The 22,093-nt window shown below is 31.6% G+C and overlaps 1 protein-coding gene across 2 annotated transcripts; it reads right to left on the bottom strand.

Annotated features, from left to right (window-relative positions):
* Positions 1–7,227: 7,227 nt before the first annotated feature.
* On the bottom strand, positions 7,228–14,869 carry GME (GDP-D-mannose 3',5'-epimerase). Of its 2 annotated transcripts, none has more exons than XM_079032207.1 (7): positions 14,732–14,869; positions 10,595–11,005; positions 9,488–9,581; positions 8,469–8,598; positions 8,253–8,385; positions 7,647–7,854; positions 7,228–7,572 (listed from the first exon to the last, which is right to left on the bottom strand). In XM_079032207.1, the coding sequence occupies exons 2-7, from the start codon at positions 11,002–11,004 to the stop codon at positions 7,417–7,419; spliced, it is 1,131 nt and encodes a 376-aa protein (XP_078888333.1). In that variant the 5' UTR covers position 11,005; positions 14,732–14,869; the 3' UTR covers positions 7,228–7,416. The 2 variants fall into 2 exon arrangements, with proteins under 2 accessions (XP_078888333.1, XP_078888334.1); XM_079032208.1 differs by lacking the exon at positions 14,732–14,869 and adding an exon at positions 12,321–12,458.
* Between the last annotated feature and the right edge of the window lie 7,224 nt (positions 14,870–22,093).

Genomic DNA, 22,093 nt, shown 5'->3' with positions numbered 1-22,093 from the left:
AGCCACTCGAGGCTATAACTCTGTGGGTCCGTGCACCCAAACTCTGTGAACCCTCAGGTTCTAAGTCTGTAAACATGCACATCATAAATCACATAGAATAATGCAGTGCAACACATAACACATATATACCATACAAACACTGTATCACATAACTCTAATTACCTACTCAAGGTAAAATATAGTGAGAAGACTCACCTCGCGTATCTCGGTAACTCGTAAATCCCTAAAATCACTAGTGCTCGATCTCCCGAGCTATAGTCCTCCTATAACACAATACATCTCTAATTAACACTTTCCCAACTAGGGTTGACTTACCTTATCAAGTCAACACCGGTCAACTCTGGTTAATAGTCAACGGTCAACCCAACTCGCCGAGTCTGGCGTGGACTCTCCGAGTCTCTATGGGGACCCGGTTCCTCTGAGTCCCTTCCGACTCACCGAGTCACTCACCCAACTCGGTTACTCAACCCCTGGTTCGAAATCACTGAACAACCCGCACCAACTCGGCGAGTGCATTCCATGCACAACCCCAAACGACCTTCGGAGGTCAGATCTGTTCCACTAACTCATAGATCCAGTCCTTCCTAGCTTATTTATCACGTAAAGTTCATGTCTTGGTGCTCATATCACACCTAATGACTCATAAATGGTGTTTTAACCTCAAGCACAAAGATCCCAAACCAAAACCTCCATGGATTCATAAAAAGCTTGGACAAAGGGACACTCTGTACCTCCAAGGGTCCAGATCCAGAACCTAACTCGCTTAAGGGACCAAGGGAGCACTAGATCTAGCCACAAAAGGGCTCAATAAGCCCTAAATCAACATGAACATCACCACAACAGAAAAGGGTTCGAAAATAGTACCTCAAACGTGATGTTCTAGACCTCATATCTTCAGGACGTTAACCCTCTTGCTTCCTCTTGGCTATAGCTTCCTTTCCCTTGCTAGACAACACCACCAAGGTCAACAATGGCTACTTCTCTCACTCCAAACGCTCAAGCTCACTAGGGTTTCGCTCTGGGGACTGGTGAGCACAAATGACGGCCATAAGGCCCTTTAAATAGGCCCCAAACCTGAGAAATTAGGGATTCATTAAACAGCGCGGACTCGCCGAGTCCACCAATACGACTCGTCGAATCCGGTCATTAATCCGGGTGAGAAATCGCGTCTCTACTCAGCGAGTCTACGCACCAACTCGCCGAGTTCTTCCACAAAACTCAAAATAAAAGAATAAATATAATACCTGAAATTTCGGATGTTACAAGCTATATATACTTAGAGTAAATAAACAATCGATTGTGTGCATCTGCCCTAAACTCACAACCCAACGGGGAACAGCAAGTAAGGCGGATAGCACACATTCCATTGGTTGTTAGATCGTTGTCATATATAACCTTGGTGTATTCACTTGTTACTCATGGAGTTATTTGTAATGGTTCCTTTATATCTATGGAGAGTTCTTGTAAGAAAACCTATTTTTATTATAGTAAAATATTGACTACGGTGGTTACTTTTATAATAGCTTTGTTTATACTGCTATATATAATTTGATATCAGGTAGATAGTTAATTGGGGGAATCTGCCCTAAGCCCACATCCAACGGGAACAGGACGTCGGGGAAAAACACACATTTAGCTATCTATCGGATATTAGTTTTATATATAAACATGGTGTATAAACTAAGGTATTATAGAGTTAACTCACTTAAAGTCTCTAAAACTGTACTGGCTTAATAAAATGGATTAAGCCCTTTTCTGGGAAATCTCTAGTTTTGTCTATCAAAAATACTGTCTTTGATAAGTAAGTTTTGTACTAGAAAAACTGTGCTTCGACTCTGTGTCCTATAACCTGATCCATACTTGGTACCCTTATGATGACTTAATGTATACTAAGCATAAATATAAATATATATATATATATATATATATATATATATATATATATATATATATATATTCGGGTAGATAATAGATTGGGGGAACTCGGTTCAAGACCACAATCAAACGAGAACAGGAAATGAAGCGAAGGCACACATCCTATTAGCTGTCGGAATCTATTGGCATATATGTATTCTATAGTGTATACATTAAGTAATCATAAAGCTAGCACTATGATCCTAACCTTTAATCGTAGCCTTCTACCAAGGCATCTTCTGATTTGAGTTAAACCCGACTGTTCCTTTGTCAAATGTAAAGTATATTCTCCCTGGTTTATAACTATCTTGACTAGAAAATAGATCAACTTTCAAGTGGTACCGACACTTTATGAAAGTAATGGGAGAAGTAAGTACACAGATGTCGTTTATAATGACATGCGGGTGCACTATTAACCTAAAAACATATTTGTTTTATTACGGTCATAATGTGAAAGCTAGAATCCCTTACTAAACACTCTCAATGTAAAGAGATTGAGGGAACCAAACGCGACCCCAGCAAATCCATGCAAGCCGTGTAATTCACATTAAAGTTATATGATCATGTTTACCCAATATAACTATCACTAATGCGTTAATGATTCATTGGTATAATTAGATCTTGTCTGTGTGTTATCATGCTATAGCAACCTAACTTGTTTGTTATGTTTTGTTATGGTATTGTTTGATTCTCTTCACTGTTTGTTCTGTTCTGATATTGATTCTTTGTGTGCTTCATTGTACTAAAAGTAATGAATAGCATTCTCCTAAACTATACATATAATAGTTTACTAATGCTCTACTTGGACTGTTACTGAAATGACTCATCTTTATACTAAGTTATTCTTTTAATCTACAAACGGATTTTTGTATAACTATCAAGTAACATAACTTTAAACGAGTTATTGAAATGTGTTGACAAATTATAATTAACATAAGTAACATTTTGAAAGATGTTTAACAATAAACATTTACACAATTAACATTGTGTTCAACCTGTATCCCCCCCCCCCCTTAAAACAATTAAAATAGTTAAAAGATTCATTACGGGGTATGAACTCACCTAATGTGGGTTATTCAAACAGGTTTGCGTGTAAGGATGAGAAGTTCCACGAATGAAGTCCCGAGACACAATAAGTCCTAAATGAAATATAAGGACACATATTGACATGAATATAGTGTTTACAACAACTATATGAAAGGAAACACCTTCCGGGACTAGGAAACACCTTGACCAAGTGTTGGAATCACATGTGATTCAACATAGGAAGGTATAAAGGTAGCCACATGAGTTTACTACCATGGGTTTACGGCCCAAGGGAGTTTACGACCGTAAACTCATGGCTTCTCATGTGTGATTGCAAGTTTAAAGGCTAGGGAATGATTTAGGGACCTTAGCTCTATCCTAGGATGAAGAAAACCACTTTCTTTGGAGTTTTTGAGGAGTTCATGGCCCTAATGAGTTTACTGTCGTAAACTCATGGCCATTTATGTTTATGAGGGTCCTAAAGGTCATAAGGAAGCATCCTAAATTCAAGCCTAAGCCTTAGGAAGTGTTTGTGGCATCAAAACACCCCTAACTTGAGTTTACGGCCCATGGACCATTTGGTCATGTGCTTGCGGCCGTAAACACCTATGGGTGTTGGTATTTTGGTTGCTTTGAGTCCTACACACATCATGGTAAAGTGCTAGGCTAGTATCTTGGCTTATGGAAGGCATTTAGGGCATTTTGGCACCCTAAAATGGAGTTCACGGCCCTAGAACATCCTTGGCCGTGACCTCACTTCTAGCCTTGATTCTTAATATTTTTGAGGTTTAAACAAGTCATGGGTAGTCTCTAGGTTAATTTCCAAGGTTTGGAGGGACATTGGGCACACTTTGGCCCTAAATTTAGTGTTCACGGTCCAAGAAGATCTTGGGCCGTGAACACCATTTCCTTGGTGTTTTGGCTGATTTTTCATGTTATCAATGCATATAACACACTTAAATACACTCTAGATTGAAGTACTTACAATTCGGGGTGATCGGGCGAAGATCCTTGAGAGAGAAATCGGCTTTTCTCTAGTTGGAAATGTAACTAATGAATCCAAAATGGATAAGAACCATATATATACTCCTGGGGTTTTTGGTAGAAAATATTTTATTCAGGCATTGAATTCTAATATCAATGAGCTTTGGAAAAACATAGTTGCACAATACTCTAGTGCAACCTCTCTCCTGATATCTCCTTAAGTGTAAATCCTGAAATGCTCAAACTTATCCCAAAAGTTTGAAGGTTAGCAGAACGGATTTGACTTCGCTTGCTGTGGATGGTTTTACAGAATGGAAACTCTTGGGTTGTCACATTTTACCCAAGTATGGATTATGAATTATGATATAGAACCCAATTGCTAATTGAGTGATATTTGGTATTAATAGCTCGAAGAGTTTCCAGGACAACAGCTAAGGATCTCTTATAGTGAAGTTCAGCAGCATGAGGTGAGTTACCTTCTAGTAGAAGTGGGTCGAAGGCACCAATGTCGGCCCACTAGTAAGAGCTATAGTAGAGATGATTTTTTGTGATAATTATCTGGTATGTCACTATCTATTATGCTTTATGTGCTAGAATGTTATGATGTTATGTGATAGTGGTTGGAGCGGTAGGACAGACCCCAGACGAAGGGCTATGCCAGCACCCGGATAAGCTAGGCATTATATGATTTATTTGTTTATGAGCTAGTATGATATGTGGTAGAAGTAGGGGTGAAATAGTCCCCGGTGCCGGTCGAAAGGACCGAAGGGGTAGGCCAGCACCCTGATATGCTACGCGAGGTACCGGTTGAAAGGACCGAAGGGGTAGGCTAGCACCCTGATATGCTAGGCGAGTTACCAGGTGAAAGAGACCGCAGGGGTAGGTCGGCACCCTGATATGATAGGTAAGTTACCCGTTGAAAAAGACCGAAGGGATAGCTAGTACCCGGGTATGTTAGACAGTATGTGGTATGTATGGTATGTGGTATGATGGGGGAATTCACTAAGCTTTGTTCTTACGGTTTCTAGTTTTGGTTTCAGGTACTTTGTTTTCAAAGGAAAGGAGTCGGCGATCGCAGCGCATCACACTAGGTTTTCCGCACATGAGATCTTTAGGATTACACTCTGATATTGTTTTGTTATGACATGTTTTGATTATAGACACTTTGGGTTTTGACATGGAACGTTATTATGGATGTTTTTATACTGGTGGCTTTATAATAACTTCATTAAAAATGAAATTTTTGGTCATGAGTTTTGGGATGTTACAAGTTGCTATTAGAGCCTTGGTTTGAGGGATTCAGGCACACTCTCGGGTGTGTCTGGACTCAAATTGAGGACTTGGTATGAAAATTTTCAAAATAAAAATCATTTTATAAAAAAGAAGTTTGAAAAGAATTTAAAAAGGGAAGAGAACTTTGAAAAGAACAAGGTGTGTGATGCGTTTAATCAGTCGAGCTCAAGTAAGTTTTCCCCAAGATACCCATACATGTTATGTTATGATTATGAGAACTACATGCTAGATTAGGGCTAAGGATCTAGGAAGGATGCCTTATATGCCTATTGTATGTGCTTATAGACCTGCATGCTAGTACTGATCAGTCAGTGATAGGATGGCATGTTTAGGTTATGCCTGATTGTATAAGCTTTAGAATCTCATGCCAATACAGATTCCTGATTAGAGGATAAAATGGTTTGATTGGAGTATGTAGGTTAGATTTTCCATTGTCTGAATATTGCTTGCTTTGTGCTTTGTGGGACTCGTAGTGACGTGAGTTAGCTACTAAGTGAATATTCTAAGTCATATGGGACACACGCCAGATAATCTCAGAGTGATGGACTTGACCCTATTGCGCAGCTCTCATTTGAGTCTAACCGTTCTAGGGATGAGTCTTTTACTTGAAGGATTATCTGATCTCTGTTGTATGTGGCTATATTCATAAGGTAGCTTGTTAACATTATTGGGAATCCTTCAGCAGCTGAGAACTGGGTGAGTTCGGGAACCTAGGAAAGCCTAGGATATGCTACGGTGGGTTAGTAGTGTGATTTAGTGAGACTTGGGTGCATCAGTTTGAGGAAGTGACTTAGAGGATTCGGGAGGATTGTTGAGGAAAGTATGGATACATGTGGAAGGTAGTATTGGGCCCGTACTACTAAAAGCACATGACCCATACTCAAATCAGTGAGAGTCTTGGTGAATCTGAGAAGCTTCGGGAATGAGAATCCTTGAGTATGTTTTGACCAGTAGTTTTTGTGGTTTTCCATTTTAGAGATGAGCACTCAGGAAGGAGGTTCTGGTGCAAGATTAGGTCTCAGCCCAGGTGGTGAGCCAGTCGAAGGAAGGACTGCCAAGATTTTGAGTTCGTGTTGGATTGAGTAGATGGAAGGTGTTTTCGGCACTAGTCTCTACCCCATAGGAGCCAAGGTTTGGTTCGCCTTGGATGTCTTGTATCGGGCGGAAAGGAGCTGTTGGGAATTGATTGCATGATCTGTTGCACTTTCCATTAAATTATTGGGTTTGACCAACAATCTCCCCTAAGTTGATGATGTCAAACCATACGAAAACTATACTATTTAACACTACTAAAATAGAAAACTCTTTATACAAAAACCATACAAACTTTTTGGATTAACGGGTCACGATAATTCTCAGCTATTGATACAACCCTTTATACCCTTCTGCCACCTTCACCAACTCCATCCAAATTTTACCAAGCCATTCACTTGGGCTTCATCAATAAAATCTCATGGTTATGATATTCTTGTCATCTACAGTTTGAAAAATTTTATAACTTTTGGGCTTGGTGCAAGCATTTACATATATTTCAATGTTCAGCTTTTGATTCAATGCCACCAGGTTTTCTCTTCTCATAATTACTTTGTTATGCTGATCAAGCAAATATTGGTGTTATGCTTGTCACCAATCTTTGTCAGACTTTTTTAGAACAACTTTGTTATGTTCCAAAACAAGAGTTTAATTTAAAAGAGTAGGTGTAGTTGAGGAGATGGATGGAGCAAAAGCCGGAATATCAACTGGAGTTTAATTTTTCTAATATCATCTTCAATCATTGAGATCATGGATAATAAAGTGACTAACGAAGTGTTAACCTTTGATGAGAGCTAATGAATTTACACTTTTTTTTAACATTCTTCAAATTTATTCAACATCTCATGCACTGAAGGTTATATGTTTACTTCACATAATCATCCTTGCTGTAAAAACACCTTCCAACAAAAATCTTAGTTTCACATATCATAGCATACAACAAAAGTTGTTGATTTGACATAAAACTTAAAAGAAGAATACGATAAAAGAAACACTTCATTCATAAGAAAAACAAAAGCCAAAGCACAAACAATAAACATGGATAGAAGATCACGCAAACGTAGCATAGTTCTACGAGATTACAAGTCGAGATAAATATGCATATGCATCAAGAAAACATGAATAATAATAATAATAATAATAATAGAAAATGGAGATTTAAATCCTTCACTCTTTGCCATCAGCAGCCCTAAGAGAACCGAGTTGAACGGGTGCTTGAGTTCCAACTACTTTGGAAGAACCATAAACCGAAAGGTCAAAACCTTCACCTCTTTCTTTCTCGATTTGTTCCTTGATCCAGAAATATGTGATTCTTAATCCATCCTGTGTATATGAATGAATGTTAAAAAAATTGTGTCAAAATGTTAAAAAAATTAAAAAAAAAAAAAAAGGAATACCTTTAATTTCATGGTGGGGGCCCACCCAAGCTTCTCTTTGATCAAAGTGTTGTCAGAGTTTCTACCACGAACACCTTCTGGGCCTGGTATGTGGTGGATTGGGAGCTTTTTGTTCTCAAAGCTCAAAACAATTTCAGCCATTTCATTCATGCTTACCATCTCATCACTTCCAATATTTACTGGCTCACGGAAGTCCGATTTTGTCAATCTGTTAAAATTACATTAATAAACAAAATTATAATTTTTTTCGTATAAATATTTTCCTTTTAATTCTGTCAATCGGTACAACTTTTATTGCACAACGTACAAGTTGCCATTTTTTGTCCCAATGACATGACATTTGGATTAGCTAGGTTTTCGGGTAGGCAATGATGTACAACTTTCCTTGCATAAAGTACAAGTTGCAATAACACAAATGCATCTTCTTTTTCGTTGACTTTGACTTGAGACAAACATGACATAACAGACTGTGTTTTTTGACTATGATTGGGACCCATGTCAATGAGATTTTTTTATTTTTTTTGCAATTTTTAGTCTCATCCAAAAATATGGGATAAGAACTCTCTTATGTCTCATTTTTACAAAAAGACGTAAATACCCTCGTACCTTAAGACACCTTCAACACACTCATCAATGAAGGTAAAAGAACGTGTCTGTAGACCATCTCCCCACATTTCAAACTTATCAGTAGCCGTAAGGGCCTTTCTGCAAAAAGCAGCAGGTGCTTTCTCCCTTCCGCCTGAAAATTAAACAAATATATATACACATGAAATTCCCAAACTACCCTTTTGTTTTATAAAGAGTGGTTTTATTAATTAATACCTTTCCATGTGCCAAAGGGTCCATAAATGTTATGAAAGCGTCCAATTCGGCATTCAATTCCAAAGTCTTTGGTGTAGTGCCTGCAAAGCTCTTCAGTTGCTAGTTTTTCCAAACCGTAAGCATCTTGAGGCTAAAATTCAAAGGGTAAATAAGTCATTATACGTTAGCCCAATAAGAGCACCTCCAAATCCAAAGAGAGGTTTTTTAAAATGTTATTAATATTAGAGTAATAGAATTAGTGCTTTTTACCACTGGAAGAGATAGCTTTTTTGGTAATATCTATCAACCACTTATTATTATATAGTATATATCTAATTACAAAGTGAAAACGAAAAGAATAGTATACTTTTAAGTTTCATGTTTGGCCACAATAGTTTAGTATTTTAGCAGTTTTGGTCCCTATGTAGAAAATAAATTACAAAATAAGTCCCTGTAATTTACAGAAAAGATCCATGTACATAACTTTTTTTTAAAAGAAATGGTACATGTGTTTAAGACTTTTGTATGTTGGCAGATTTGGTCCCTGTGTAGAAAATAAATAACAAATACTGTCCCTATAACTTACAGAAAAGGTCCCTGTGCAAAAAAAAATTGCAGAAATGGTCCATATGTTTATAAAATTTGCAAATTTCGTTTAAAAAAATTACAAAAATAGTCCCTACCTAATAGAAAAATTGCAGATTAACCGCTTTCATTCAATAATATTTCCTTGTACTCCCCTAATTATGGTTAAACTTCATATCTTTGTTAATATTTGACTAATCTACCTATTTTATTAAATATTCTATAATATTTCATTTATCATTCAATATCAAATATTAAATTCATAACTACTATATAATACTATATAACTATATATGTGACAATCTAATCATCTTTTATATTTTCGGAAAAAAAGACCCTGAGATAGTTATCATTTCTTGTAATATATTTATTTAATCAAAAATGTTATTGTAAAGTAGTATATATATTTTCAAATATGATGCATGCTTAAACATAAAAAATTAAGAATTAATAACCTCAGCTGGCCAGGCGTCTGATTCCTTTAAGCTCACATTGGTTTCCAACTGCTTAAACTCAGGGTAAATGCAAGCACTAGAGGCATAGAAGAACCTGTAAATAGAGTCAACGTAATTTGTATAAAAGTCAAAGGTTGACAATTGGTAAAATAAATATTAACAGTTTGAAGTTTTTTCATGTAAAGAAGCAATGTTTTGTGGACTATAAGTCAAATATCTAAAAGCAATGTTTTGTGGACATTTTAGTCAAACATCTAAAATACCCCTACAATTTTTTGGACCAAAATTATATGGGAAATAGTTAAAATGTAGATTGAAAACATTCAAGAAAAAGAAAATGTCACATTTATTTCAGAGCATCCCAAAAGGGACTAGAAATCGTTGCATAAATAGAACATGTTGAAATATAACTGAATATCTCTAGATTAATCTTTTTTTTAACCGACAATTAAAATTAAATTAAATTAATAACTAGAGTAAATCATGTTTTTTTGTCCCTGGGTATAGCTGATTTTTGCAATTTTGGTCTCAAAAATATCTATCTTGCAATTTTGGTCCTTATTTGAAGTTTATGTAACATTTTTGGACCCTATTCCAAGTAAAATGACTATTTTTTTGTTCCTAAGTAAAAAATATCGTTGATTTTTGCAATTTTGATCTCAAAAAGATTTCTCTTGCAATTTTGGTCCTTATTTGAAGTTTATGTAACATTTTTAGTCCCTACTCCAAGTAAAATGACTATTTTTTTGTTCCTAAGTAATAAATATCATTGATTTTTGCAATTTTGGTCCATGTTTGAGGATTATGTAACATTTTTGGTCCCTATTCCAAGTAAAATGACTATTTTTTTTGTTCCTAAGTAAAATATCGTTGATTTTTGCAATTTTGGTCCTTGTTTGAGGTTTATGTAACATTTTTGGTCCCTATTCCAAGTAAAACGACTCTTTTTGCCTTTTTGGTCCCTAAGTATCATTGACTTTTCCAAATTTGGTCCAAAAAATGTAGTCCTTTTCCTTAGAAAACGGGGCCAAATACATACAAAAAGCTCAAGTAAGGACTAAAATTGACAAAAAGAAAAGAAAAAAGCTCAAGTAACAATTAACAAACCTCTTAACTCCAGTGATTCTTGCAGCCTCAAGCATATTAAAGCTAATCATGGTGTTATTATACATAATAACAGAATGATTTGACTGAATGAATCCCATTCCACCCATATCAGCAGCCATATTGAAGACATGATCAACATTTTTTGTAACTTTCAAGCAGTTATCCATGACACGAAGATCAACAAGATGGAATTCATGGCAAAACATATCTTCAGGCATGTGTTCATTCTTCTTCCAATCAGAAGCAATGATGTAATGGCCTTCTGTTTTCAAACGACGTGCAATGTGTGAAGCAATGAATCCACCAGCTCCTGTGATGGAGACACGAAGCTTCTCTGATGGCCAATAGGGTTCCCTTTCAAGGCTCTCGTATGTGAATGACCCGTATTTTGTTTCACCTATTGTTCCCATTCTGTAATAATAAAAAAAAAACTAAAATTAAATCATGTTGTTTATTGAAAATGGGAAATCGGTTGTTATATTGAATTGAATTGAATTCTTTGTTTTTTGTTTTAAAGAAGACTAAATTGTCCTTATAAAGGAACACATAACAAAACAGATGAATAAAGGGTATTTTGGTCATTTCACCTGTTGTTCCCATTCTGTAAAAAAAAAATTTATCATGAAAAAGATGAAATCATGATGTTTATTGAAAATGGGAAATCGGTTGTTATATTGTTAGATTTTGGAGGGTTTGGTTTGGGGATTCCGGAGGGAGTCTCTGAAGGAATTGGAATATCGAATTCCATTCTGTTGTGTGTTTGGTTGTGAAGCCAATGGAATTGAACTCCATGAGATTCCTTGAATTTCATGCTTTGTTTTTCTTTCAAAAAAATGGACTAAATTGTCTGTATAAACGCATAACAAAACAAATGAATAAAGGGTATTTTAGTCATTTCACTTAAATTCTTATTTATTCGTTAGATTTACATACAAAACATAAACCAACAAAAGGCATGTTTGATTTCTAAGAGATTCCTTTGAAATCCATGTAACAGGGATTTCATCATTCCTAATGGTGGGTTGTAAGTATTTGAATTCTATTCTTCATTTTTTTTTCATTAAAAGGCCAAATTGCCCTCATAAACCCATTACAAAACAAACCAATAAAGGCTATTTTGGTCGTTTGACATTATTACATTTGCATTTCTTTCATAGATTAGCATACCAACCATAAAACAACAAAGGAAATGGATTCCATTCCATTTCTAGAACAATTAAAGAAAAAAAAAATTAAACTATAAGAATCATATAATCATAATTTACTGAACTTTTATAACTTAGATATGCACAAAAAGATTGAATTAGCATACAAATGACCAAAAACGTTGAGCATTTAACACATTTTATAAACAATATCTATGAACTAACTAAAATTGGTGTGTGTGTGCGTGAGGTTAGCATCCATTTACCTTCTTCAAGAGGAAGAAACAGCATAAAACTCATCTTAATTACAGTGATGAACTTTTTTAAGAGTTTTACACCGACATACAAGACAAATACCTAGTTTTACACATATAAATTTGATAAGAACAGCATAAACCCTAGATAAATCTTGTACAATTTCATACAAAACACCATAAATCTCAACAAAATCAAACGAAATCGGTATCAGATCACAGAATAAATCGCAAGAGATGCAAATTTTATATAAAACCCATCAATCGATCAGCGGTTTTAATAGCATGTTGGAAAGAAAATAAAAATTTATAAGAACTGGAAATTACCTGATAAAAAAAACGAATTATTGTAGCAAAATTAATCCTTTTGAGAATTTGGGCGCCACTCGTGTCCTACTCTTTTGTTGGAAAAAAAGACTCCAATTTTGCTTCTGTGTGTATTTTAGGTTTCTTGGGTGTCACTTTATCAGCTTTTCAAACTTTTGTGGACTAAAAATTTCTATCTTTAAAGAAAAATCATTTATGATTATGACATGAAATGAAGAAAAAGAAAAAAAATTGATGTTTTTCCTTATATTGATATAAATAAAAGTCGCATTGTCCCGAAAACATTTAATACGAGGAAATAACTCAACCGTGAAAATCTTTAACTTTTTATATTTTCAAGGCATATGAACTCTGAAGAATACCATAAATGCAAAATTGCATGCTAAAATATTGGTTTTCTTTTACTTGTTTTACACAAAAACAAAAATAAAATGGAATATAAATCAAAATTGTACAAAGCATCAAAACAGAGACCAAAATCGAAAAATTAGATCAATTATATGCAATAATACAAATACAGTTTACATGTGCACTAATGCACATGCAAGTACTTAATTAACCATTGTAAAATTACTTATCAGCCCTTTTGTTTTTTCCTAAAATCTTTTAAATATTTGTGTTTTGGGAATTCAAGTTTTTAGATCCATACATTATACAAACTATAACATTTTTTCCCATAAAATCTTAATTTAAAATTGAATGTTCCTTTTCCACTATGCATTGCGAAAAATTAGGAGAGTTCTTTATGAGATTAACGACACAAAAAAAAAAAGCAACATTTCTTCTAGAATGATTGTGATTTGGGGTTTTGTTCTTTAGTGGTTTGTGTTTATTATGGAACTAGTTTATAACCCGTGGAAACCACGGTTATAAAATTAATTGAAATTTTATAATAAAACCTCAAAATTAATAATTAATTATTTTAAATAAATTATTAAGTACGATGTTTTTTTATTAGTTTTGTGAAATTATAATCGTTGATTCAAATAAATATATATAATTAATTTTTACTATATATTAGACATTTTTTATTTGTGAATTAATGAAAACAATAATATAAAATTTAAAATTTAAAATGGAGAATAAATAGATTGACAAATAAATCACATTAATTAGGAGGTCTAATAAATTTAAAATGGAATAGAATGACAACTGGCATTATATTAATTAAGAGGTCTAACATAATGACACATGGCAAAATGGCTACTCTTTTATTAGTATAGGGATAGATACAAAAAAGACAACTTTTTTACTTCTGTTTTACACGATTAATTTCAATTTCAATATTGATTAATGTTTTTACCCTTTAAACCAAGATTCTTGATGTGAAAAACTGAAATTAACTACATGCAATAACATGGTACAATTTCAATTGCATATGACACAAGTCACATACATACAAATGTTCGTGATTTTCCATTTTTCTTTTTTCCTTTTGAAAGATTTACATGAGCCAATAGAAAAACATCAAAAAGTAATTTGTGTTTAATTGTGGGATTTTTTAAATGGGTTTAAAATTTAAAATATTATAAAATGACTTTTAGACGTCAATTTATATTGAAATTTTGTATGGATACCTAAAACCCCAAATTAACCTAAACTTGAACTCAGGTGATTTTGTTTTTGTTTAATCTAAATGGGAAAATGGTGCACATGTGATGAACAAAAACATTGACACCCAATGAACATTTTTTGAATCTTTATGATCGATGTCGCATGTGCATTTGCATCCATCTTGAATCAACGTCGCCGGAAAAAGACTTCCGTTTTCCGTCACAGTACGTCAACCTCCGGCGACATCTACAGATACACAAAGATTAAAGACTACTGGAAAATGACTTCTGTTCATCAGAATCCACCGTCTTTAGTCGGAAACTCCCTACTTTTATTTACCATCACGGCGGAGATTTCGTGATGAATTCCGCTTTTCAACGTTAATTTATTACCTCACATACTTTTTAAGAGCTTCGATTGAGTACAAAAATTAGAGGGCCTACCAATCCTCCTAAAACCCTACAAACTTGCCGAATATTCTAAAATGAAAATCCTTTGTGCAGTGATTGTGTTTAATGTTTGCTTGTGTACGTCTGTAGGAAGAAGAGACAGGGGAACACACAAACAGACTGTAGGGAAGCCAATGGAACACGCCTTTTAAACGATTCATACAATTAGAATGGGAGAAACATCATAAAGTTTAATCTCAGAGAATTTTAGAGAAATCATACGACTCAAACACCTAATTAACACATAAAATCGATAAGAACAGTATGAAACCTAGACAATTCTCTTATCCTTTGCCATATAAACACCGCAAATCTCAACAAAATCCGTATCCGATCACCAAACAAATTACGATAGATATGAATAATACAAGAGCTTAATGTCGAAAGTTTACAAGAACTTAGAATTACCTGAAGATTTTGCCGAAATATTGCAGGGATTTAAGGGTGAGGTTTGGTTTGCTCTGCAAATCCTCGAGCGAGATAATTTGGGCGGCACTCGTGTCCTACTCGTATGGGTGCAAATACACTCCAATTATCCTTCAATTTCTACTCGACTTAATTGCCCTTTTATTCACATTTTTTGAGCTTCAACTTTATCTTTTCACGTTTTAAATTTTGTGGACATAAAAAAATATTTTTTAAGGAAAATAACTTATAACATGAATATCGTGGGAAAAGTTTGGATTTTTACTATTGTTAATAAATTTATATACCCGTATTGTCCTAAAAACGTTTAATGTGATAAAACTCGTTTTAATATAAAATATGAATCAGGTGTTAAATCTTTTGTTTTTTTAAATGTTTGTTTGCTTTTTTTCATTATGTATATGATAGGCAATAGGGTATTAGTTAAAATCGGTACTAACTAAAATGTTTAGTTACGAGACTTACGATCAATTAAAAAAATATCAGTTAAAGATATATTGTGCATAAAAGTTTGGATTTTTTCAATTGTTAATAAATTTGTGTACTCATATTGTCCTACAAACGTTTAATGTGATAAAACTCGTCTTAATATAAAATATGAATCAGGTGTTAAATCTTTTGTTTTTTTTTCCATTATGTATAAGATGGCAATATGGTATTTAATCAAAATCGATACTAACTCAAACGTTTATATACGAAACTTAAGATCGATAATAAAAATATCAGTTAGAGATATATTGTGCATAATTTATAAAAATATTTTTTAAGAAAAATAATTTATAACATGAATATCGAGAGAAAAGTTTGGATTTTTCCAACTGTTAATAAATGTGTGTACCGATATTGTCCTAAAAACGTTTAATGTGATAAAACTCGTTTTAATGTGGAATATGAATCAGGTGTTAAATCTTTTATTTATTTTAAATGTTTGTTTGCTTTTTTCCAATATGTATAAGATGGCAATATGGTATTAATGAAAACCGATACTAAATCAGACGTTTAGATACGAAACCTATGATTAATCACAAAAATATAAGTTAGAGATATATTGTGCATAATTTTGAGAATATACATTGACTATGAAGTTGATAATATTATCAACCTAGTAGTACTTCAACATTCATATATATATATATATATATATATATATATATATATATATATATATATATATATATATATATATATATATATATATATATATATATATATAGGGACAATCTAACTATGCCGGATTTAGAATAAAAACCTAGGGTATACAATGAATGATACAAAAAAATAACTTAAACCGGCCTATAGTATAATTAAAAAAATTATCACGTCATCGAAAAGAAAAACAAATTGCATTTTAATTTGTTATTTATGAGTTTACATATTTTAGGAATTTTTCTAATTAAATAAACATCTGTTCTTTTTTTTTTTACTTTTTAAAAAAATTCAACACCCTAATTTAAAAATTAAAATAAAAAAAGACATAAAAATTAACGACTTTACGACTTTAAACATCAAATTTTCGAAATTTTAAACCACGTTTCTTATTGGATTTTGATAGGGTTTATTTTTTTCTCTAAATTTCTAGAGAATCTTGATATACAAGCATTTAAATGAGGATATGCAAACTTACTATTTATTGTTTTAAAAATGGAATTATTTACACAATTAGCACTTCTTAATTAGCACTTCTTGTACAAGTTCAAGGGTATGCAAAGTCATACCCTTATTAACCACTAGATCCGCCCATGCAATCTAAGCATGTCCTAATGTATTTGGAAATTGGTGTCCTAATGCTATATAAATCATTCTTTAAGCAAGTTGGTGTATCAGGAAGATAGTGTGATGATCATGTTGCTATAGCATTGTACTTTTTTGCAAACATGTGACTTATTGTACCTTTATATGCCCTCAAATCGTGTTATAATGTTATACCTTTCGAATTGCATAGTATGGAGCCCCATGCTTTAGTTGTGTGTTCTTAACCACATGATATGGGTAGTAGTCTATATATAGATACGTTATACATAATTAGAAATTTACCATAGAAGGCATATGAGGTCAAAATGAAAGAAAGTAGAATCTTTTGTATGCAATGATACAACTAAAATTGCATGTACATTGGCCTACATAAAAGCCATTGTGTGCTTATTTTGTGAAATTACTCATTAGTCCCTCTCATTATTACATCAAAGAGTTATTTCATGTATTAATGGACCACACCATCACAAGTTGCTATAAAGGATGGGTATGAACAAGATATATCGAATAGGATAAAACATAGCTTTCAAGTAGAAAAAAACAACTTACTTTTTGTACAAATCTTGTATATAACAATTTTAGATCTTTTTAAAATTAAACACCAATACAAATCCAACTTTTCATCTACAAAGTTCACTCGTTACTTAAAATCGAAAGGACTGGTTGCACCATGTGTTTCATTAACATAATTTTGAATATGACAAAGTCGAAGGAAAAAAAATTCTGTTATCTTACTAAGTTTGGGTTATAGTTTAAATAATTTCAAATTCCACTTACAATCCGTATAATAATATCATACATGTATGTTGGGAATTCCTCACCCAAAGAACCCAATATCATACCTTGCATTGGACGAAAATAAAAAATTGCAAATATATGATAGATAGGTAGGGTAGGAAAGAGAAAACAAAAACCAAAAAAATAAGTATGTATTTGTCTCTACAAAAAATTATCAATCATTGACGTGAATGGTATCTTCTTTGATTAAGTTTAATTGTTGATTGCTAGATAAGTTACATCATAAAACATAGGTACATATTTTAAATAATAGTTGATACTTGACATAATAGACGTGGCCACATTGAGACACCAATTCCTACCTAATACCCTATAATATGTAGAAAAGTAACATCAAACAAATATATTTTTGACTGGAAAAATATAAAAATATATCATCATATAACTTGTAGAAGAATGGCTATTTTTTTATCTAATTATTGTTTTCGGTCTAACTTCTTCCAACTTTATAAAATTTAATCATTCAAAATAATTCTTAAAGTGAAAAAATATATCACAATATAACATGGACTGTCATTCAATTAGAAGTCCAGTGAAATTATTAAATTCTTCGATCATGTTCATGATAAAACTATGCAAACTCTTTAATGAAGTCAATATTGTTATTTGATATAACAAATGCTTAAATCTATCAGTACGTTTGATATGCATCTTTTCAAGTCCAAACAGATCTTTCTGACTGAACGGGCCGGAAAGACTGTTTGATTTATACAAAAAAAAATGTCTTTCCCGGTAAGATATGTTTTTTCCAGAAAGCCTCAAAATCATATCTTTCTGGCTGAATGAGCTGGAAAGACAATTATGCATCAAACCCCGCCTCTTTCTTTCTTTCTTGGATTATTAATTTTTTTTAAATAACTTTTTTTAAATTTATTTTGTATTGAATCATTACTTTTTTTCATCATTCAGCAAAGTCAATCAGATTTACAATCAAACAGCATGGTTTCTTTCCCAGTCAGAAAACTTTCCCAAACATCACTTTACCAGACATCACTTTACCAGACAGCACTTTCCCAGACAGAAACTATCAAACGGGACCTAATTTAATTTATTCCCTGTCAAATGAGGTGTTGTTTCATTACCCTTTAATTAAATATTTATGATGCATTCGATGTTAAATATTGTCATTAGGTACCCTTTAATTAAATATTTATGATGCATTCGAATATTCGATGTTAAATACTATCACTTTACCTTTTTTTTGTTGAAAACGGTGAACATCATTAAAAGGACGATGCAACTAGCAAGAGAAGAGACTAAAGCAACGATAAACTCTATTTTCCCATGAAAATTTTTTCTCATTCAAATATACCAATAAATAACCATACACACAAGACATATGGCCAATACATAAGAGGCCTCGCTACAATGGACTACAATACAAACATATACATAAATACATAAATGAGTATCCGCTTACAAGTAGACAAATAAAAAAACAAAGATTACAAATTAAAGCACAAAAAGGAGAACAACATCACTCACCCATTTACACATATTATGGGAACCACTATATTTATGTCAAGTATACACCGTTGAGATAACATCGTCAACTATCAATATCATAGTAGGGGATTGCATCATGTTATTGTATAGTTTGTTGCTTCTTGCCCTCTAAATTCGTCAAATAACACAACAGAAGATGGGTAATAACCTTTTGCGGTTTTTTTTTTTGGCCAATTACCCTATCTTGCGCCAAAGTCTAAAAATTCCACCACACTTGTGAATTGTTTTTGAGGAATCCCGCACCATTTAAGGATCCACTTAAGTACCTTAGAAGCAAAAGAGCAACTAGTGAGAAAGTAATCTGTTGATTCTTCTCCTATGGCACAAAATGTATAATTCACCGATGCAATTAGAACACCTCTCTTTGCTAGAGGATCAACTGTCAGAATTCTATCTATCTTTTTCCTCTAAATAAAATGTGTCACCTTTATCAGGACAATTTTGAGTCATTCAATTGTTTGGTATTGTAATTTGACAATTTTATTGTTTATGTTATGGCTTAGACAAATATAAAAGTGGAGTTTTGTGTAGAATATATCACATTTATAGAGATGATCTTATAAATGATTTTCAATTTTATGGTTATCGTTCTAGTATGACCATATTAGAAATGTAATAAATTATATATACATTATCGATATATACTTTGTATCTACCTAAAATATGTCTATAATATTTGTTAAGGAATAAGTGGAGATGGCTCGTGTGTTACGGTTCAACTATATAAACTAATACAAGAAGTTTGTATAAAATATAATAGTTAAATAAAACAAAGGTCACAAAAGGATAGATTTTTATAATTTAGGTATTCTTATGCTATTACACATGAACCATTATTGTAATATCGTTATTAAGTATAGACCATTTGTGCAACTTTGTTACTACACATTGATCATTTTTGTAAATTTTCCTATTATAACCATGTCTATAAATTTTTCTTACATTTAGAACATTACTATAACTTTGTCTTGTATAGATACCATTTCATTAATTTTATTATTAAATAGATACCATTTTTATAACTTTATATAGTTTTAGTAAGTTTATGTAACATCGCGTGTTTGGCAAGAAACGTTTGGGAATTTCTAGCTTTTTGCATTTGATAAAACGCTCTGTTTTTAACAAAAACTCTCGTTTATACTTACAAACTTTTAGCATTTAGTTTAAACAATATGCTCCAAATACAAAAGTTATCTCACATAACGTTAAAAAAAACACTAAGAGCTATCAGTTACTTGCTACTTAATATTTGCTACCAATTAGTTTTACCGAACACGTCCCTTAAAAATGTACAACCTATTTTTGTAAATTTACTATCAAACAAATTTTTACTTTTACTTTTACATATGCCTATAAGAACTTTCTATAATTTTATTATTTTATAGGAACTTTTTCTATAACTTTATAAAATTAGAAAAATATAACCTTAGCTAGAGTTGTAAAATATTATATAGTAAATTATAAAGCATTCTTCTAGAAGTATTAAAGATGATTAATCCACAATAATTATCTAATTACGATGGAGTCCATAAACCATAAACGATACTATTTTATAGATATATGACATATAATGGAACATTTTTATTGAATTGCAAATTCTACAAGTTTTTATATATTTTACAAGAATAAATAGAATTAAGTGTTTTCTGTCACGGGTTTACGATAGTATCTCCGGCTATACGAAGTATGGTACCACCAAATTAATATTGCACGGCCGCCATATAACATCTCTCTCTCTCTCTCTCTCTCTCTCTCTCTCTCTCTCTATCTCTCTCTCTCTCTCTGCCGATAGAAAACTATAATCTTTCGAAATAAAATTATAATTTTTAATAGGCGAAACCAAACGCAAAAATAAAAAAAATAAAAACTAACAAAAACTCACGGTTTGTGTTTGAGTTTTAAAAACCGAAATATTGGATTTGATACCAGTTTTAGAAAATATAAAAAATATAAAAACCGAAACAACTCATATATATATATATATATATATGAGTTATTTCGGTTTTTATATTTTTTATATTTTCTAAAACTGGTACCAAATCCAATATATATATATATATATATATATATATATATATATATATATATATATATATATATATATATATATATTGGATTTGGTACCAGTTTTAGAAAATATAAAAAATATAAAAACCGAAACAACTCATCTACCCTAATATATATATATATATATATATATATATATATATATATATATATATATATATATATTGGATTTGGTACCAGTTTTAGAAAATATAAAAAATATAAAAACCGAAACAACTCATCTACCCTAATAAATAAAAATAATTTTATCAAATGTCAACTTCTTATTGAATTTGACACATGTCATTTTCTTAGAATTTTAAAATTATTTTTTTTTTCACTAGTCATTTTTGTATTTTTTTTCATTTTTATTCAACTTACATCTATTAAATGTCACCTTATAGTAATTAATGTAAATTAATGTATATAGTAAACCTTCCATTTATGAATTCATATTTCTATTTAATGAATTCCATTTGTGAATTTATATTAATTAGTTTTATTAGTATAGATTAATTAAGACAAATTACATAAATGGTCCTTGTGGTTTATTCTATTTATTGTATTTATTTCGAAAGTTTGCTGTAAAAAATACTTAATTTGTACACATTCATATTCAACATGATTTTTTTAAATATGATAATATTTTTTTATTAGTATAGATTGAACTACACCTTATATTTAACTTTTTTAATCAACACGTGTAATACACGGGTTTCACACCTAGTATATATATATATATATATATATATATATATATATATATATATATATATATATCCTATTCTAATAAAAGAATAGTTTTATTCTCCTTTTGACATGTGTAATCTTATTAAACCTCTTAATTAATGCATATTATATTGCCACTTATTGATTATTCATTTTAAATTTTAAATTTCTCACTCTATCTACATTAAATTAATAGCATTAAAATAAAAATTAAAATAAAATTAACACAAATTATAAAGTGATATAATTTCACATATTTATTTAAATCAATGATTATAATTTTATATATAACTAAAAAATATTTTAATTAATAATTTATTTAAACTAATTGATTAATAACTTTGAGTTTTTAGTGTACAAGTTTAATTAATTTTGTAACCGTGGTTTCCACGGATTATAAACTAATATATATATATATATATATATATATATATATATATATATATATATATATATATATATATATATATATATATATATATATATATATATTAGTTTATAATCCGTGGAAAC

The sequence above is a fragment of the Lactuca serriola genome, chromosome 3 (assembly GCF_051521515.1).
Source record: "Lactuca serriola cultivar US96UC23 chromosome 3, Lser_US96UC23_V15, whole genome shotgun sequence".
NCBI lineage: Eukaryota > Viridiplantae > Streptophyta > Magnoliopsida > Asterales > Asteraceae > Lactuca > Lactuca serriola.
This window is presented reverse-complemented; position numbering and strand designations above follow the sequence as displayed.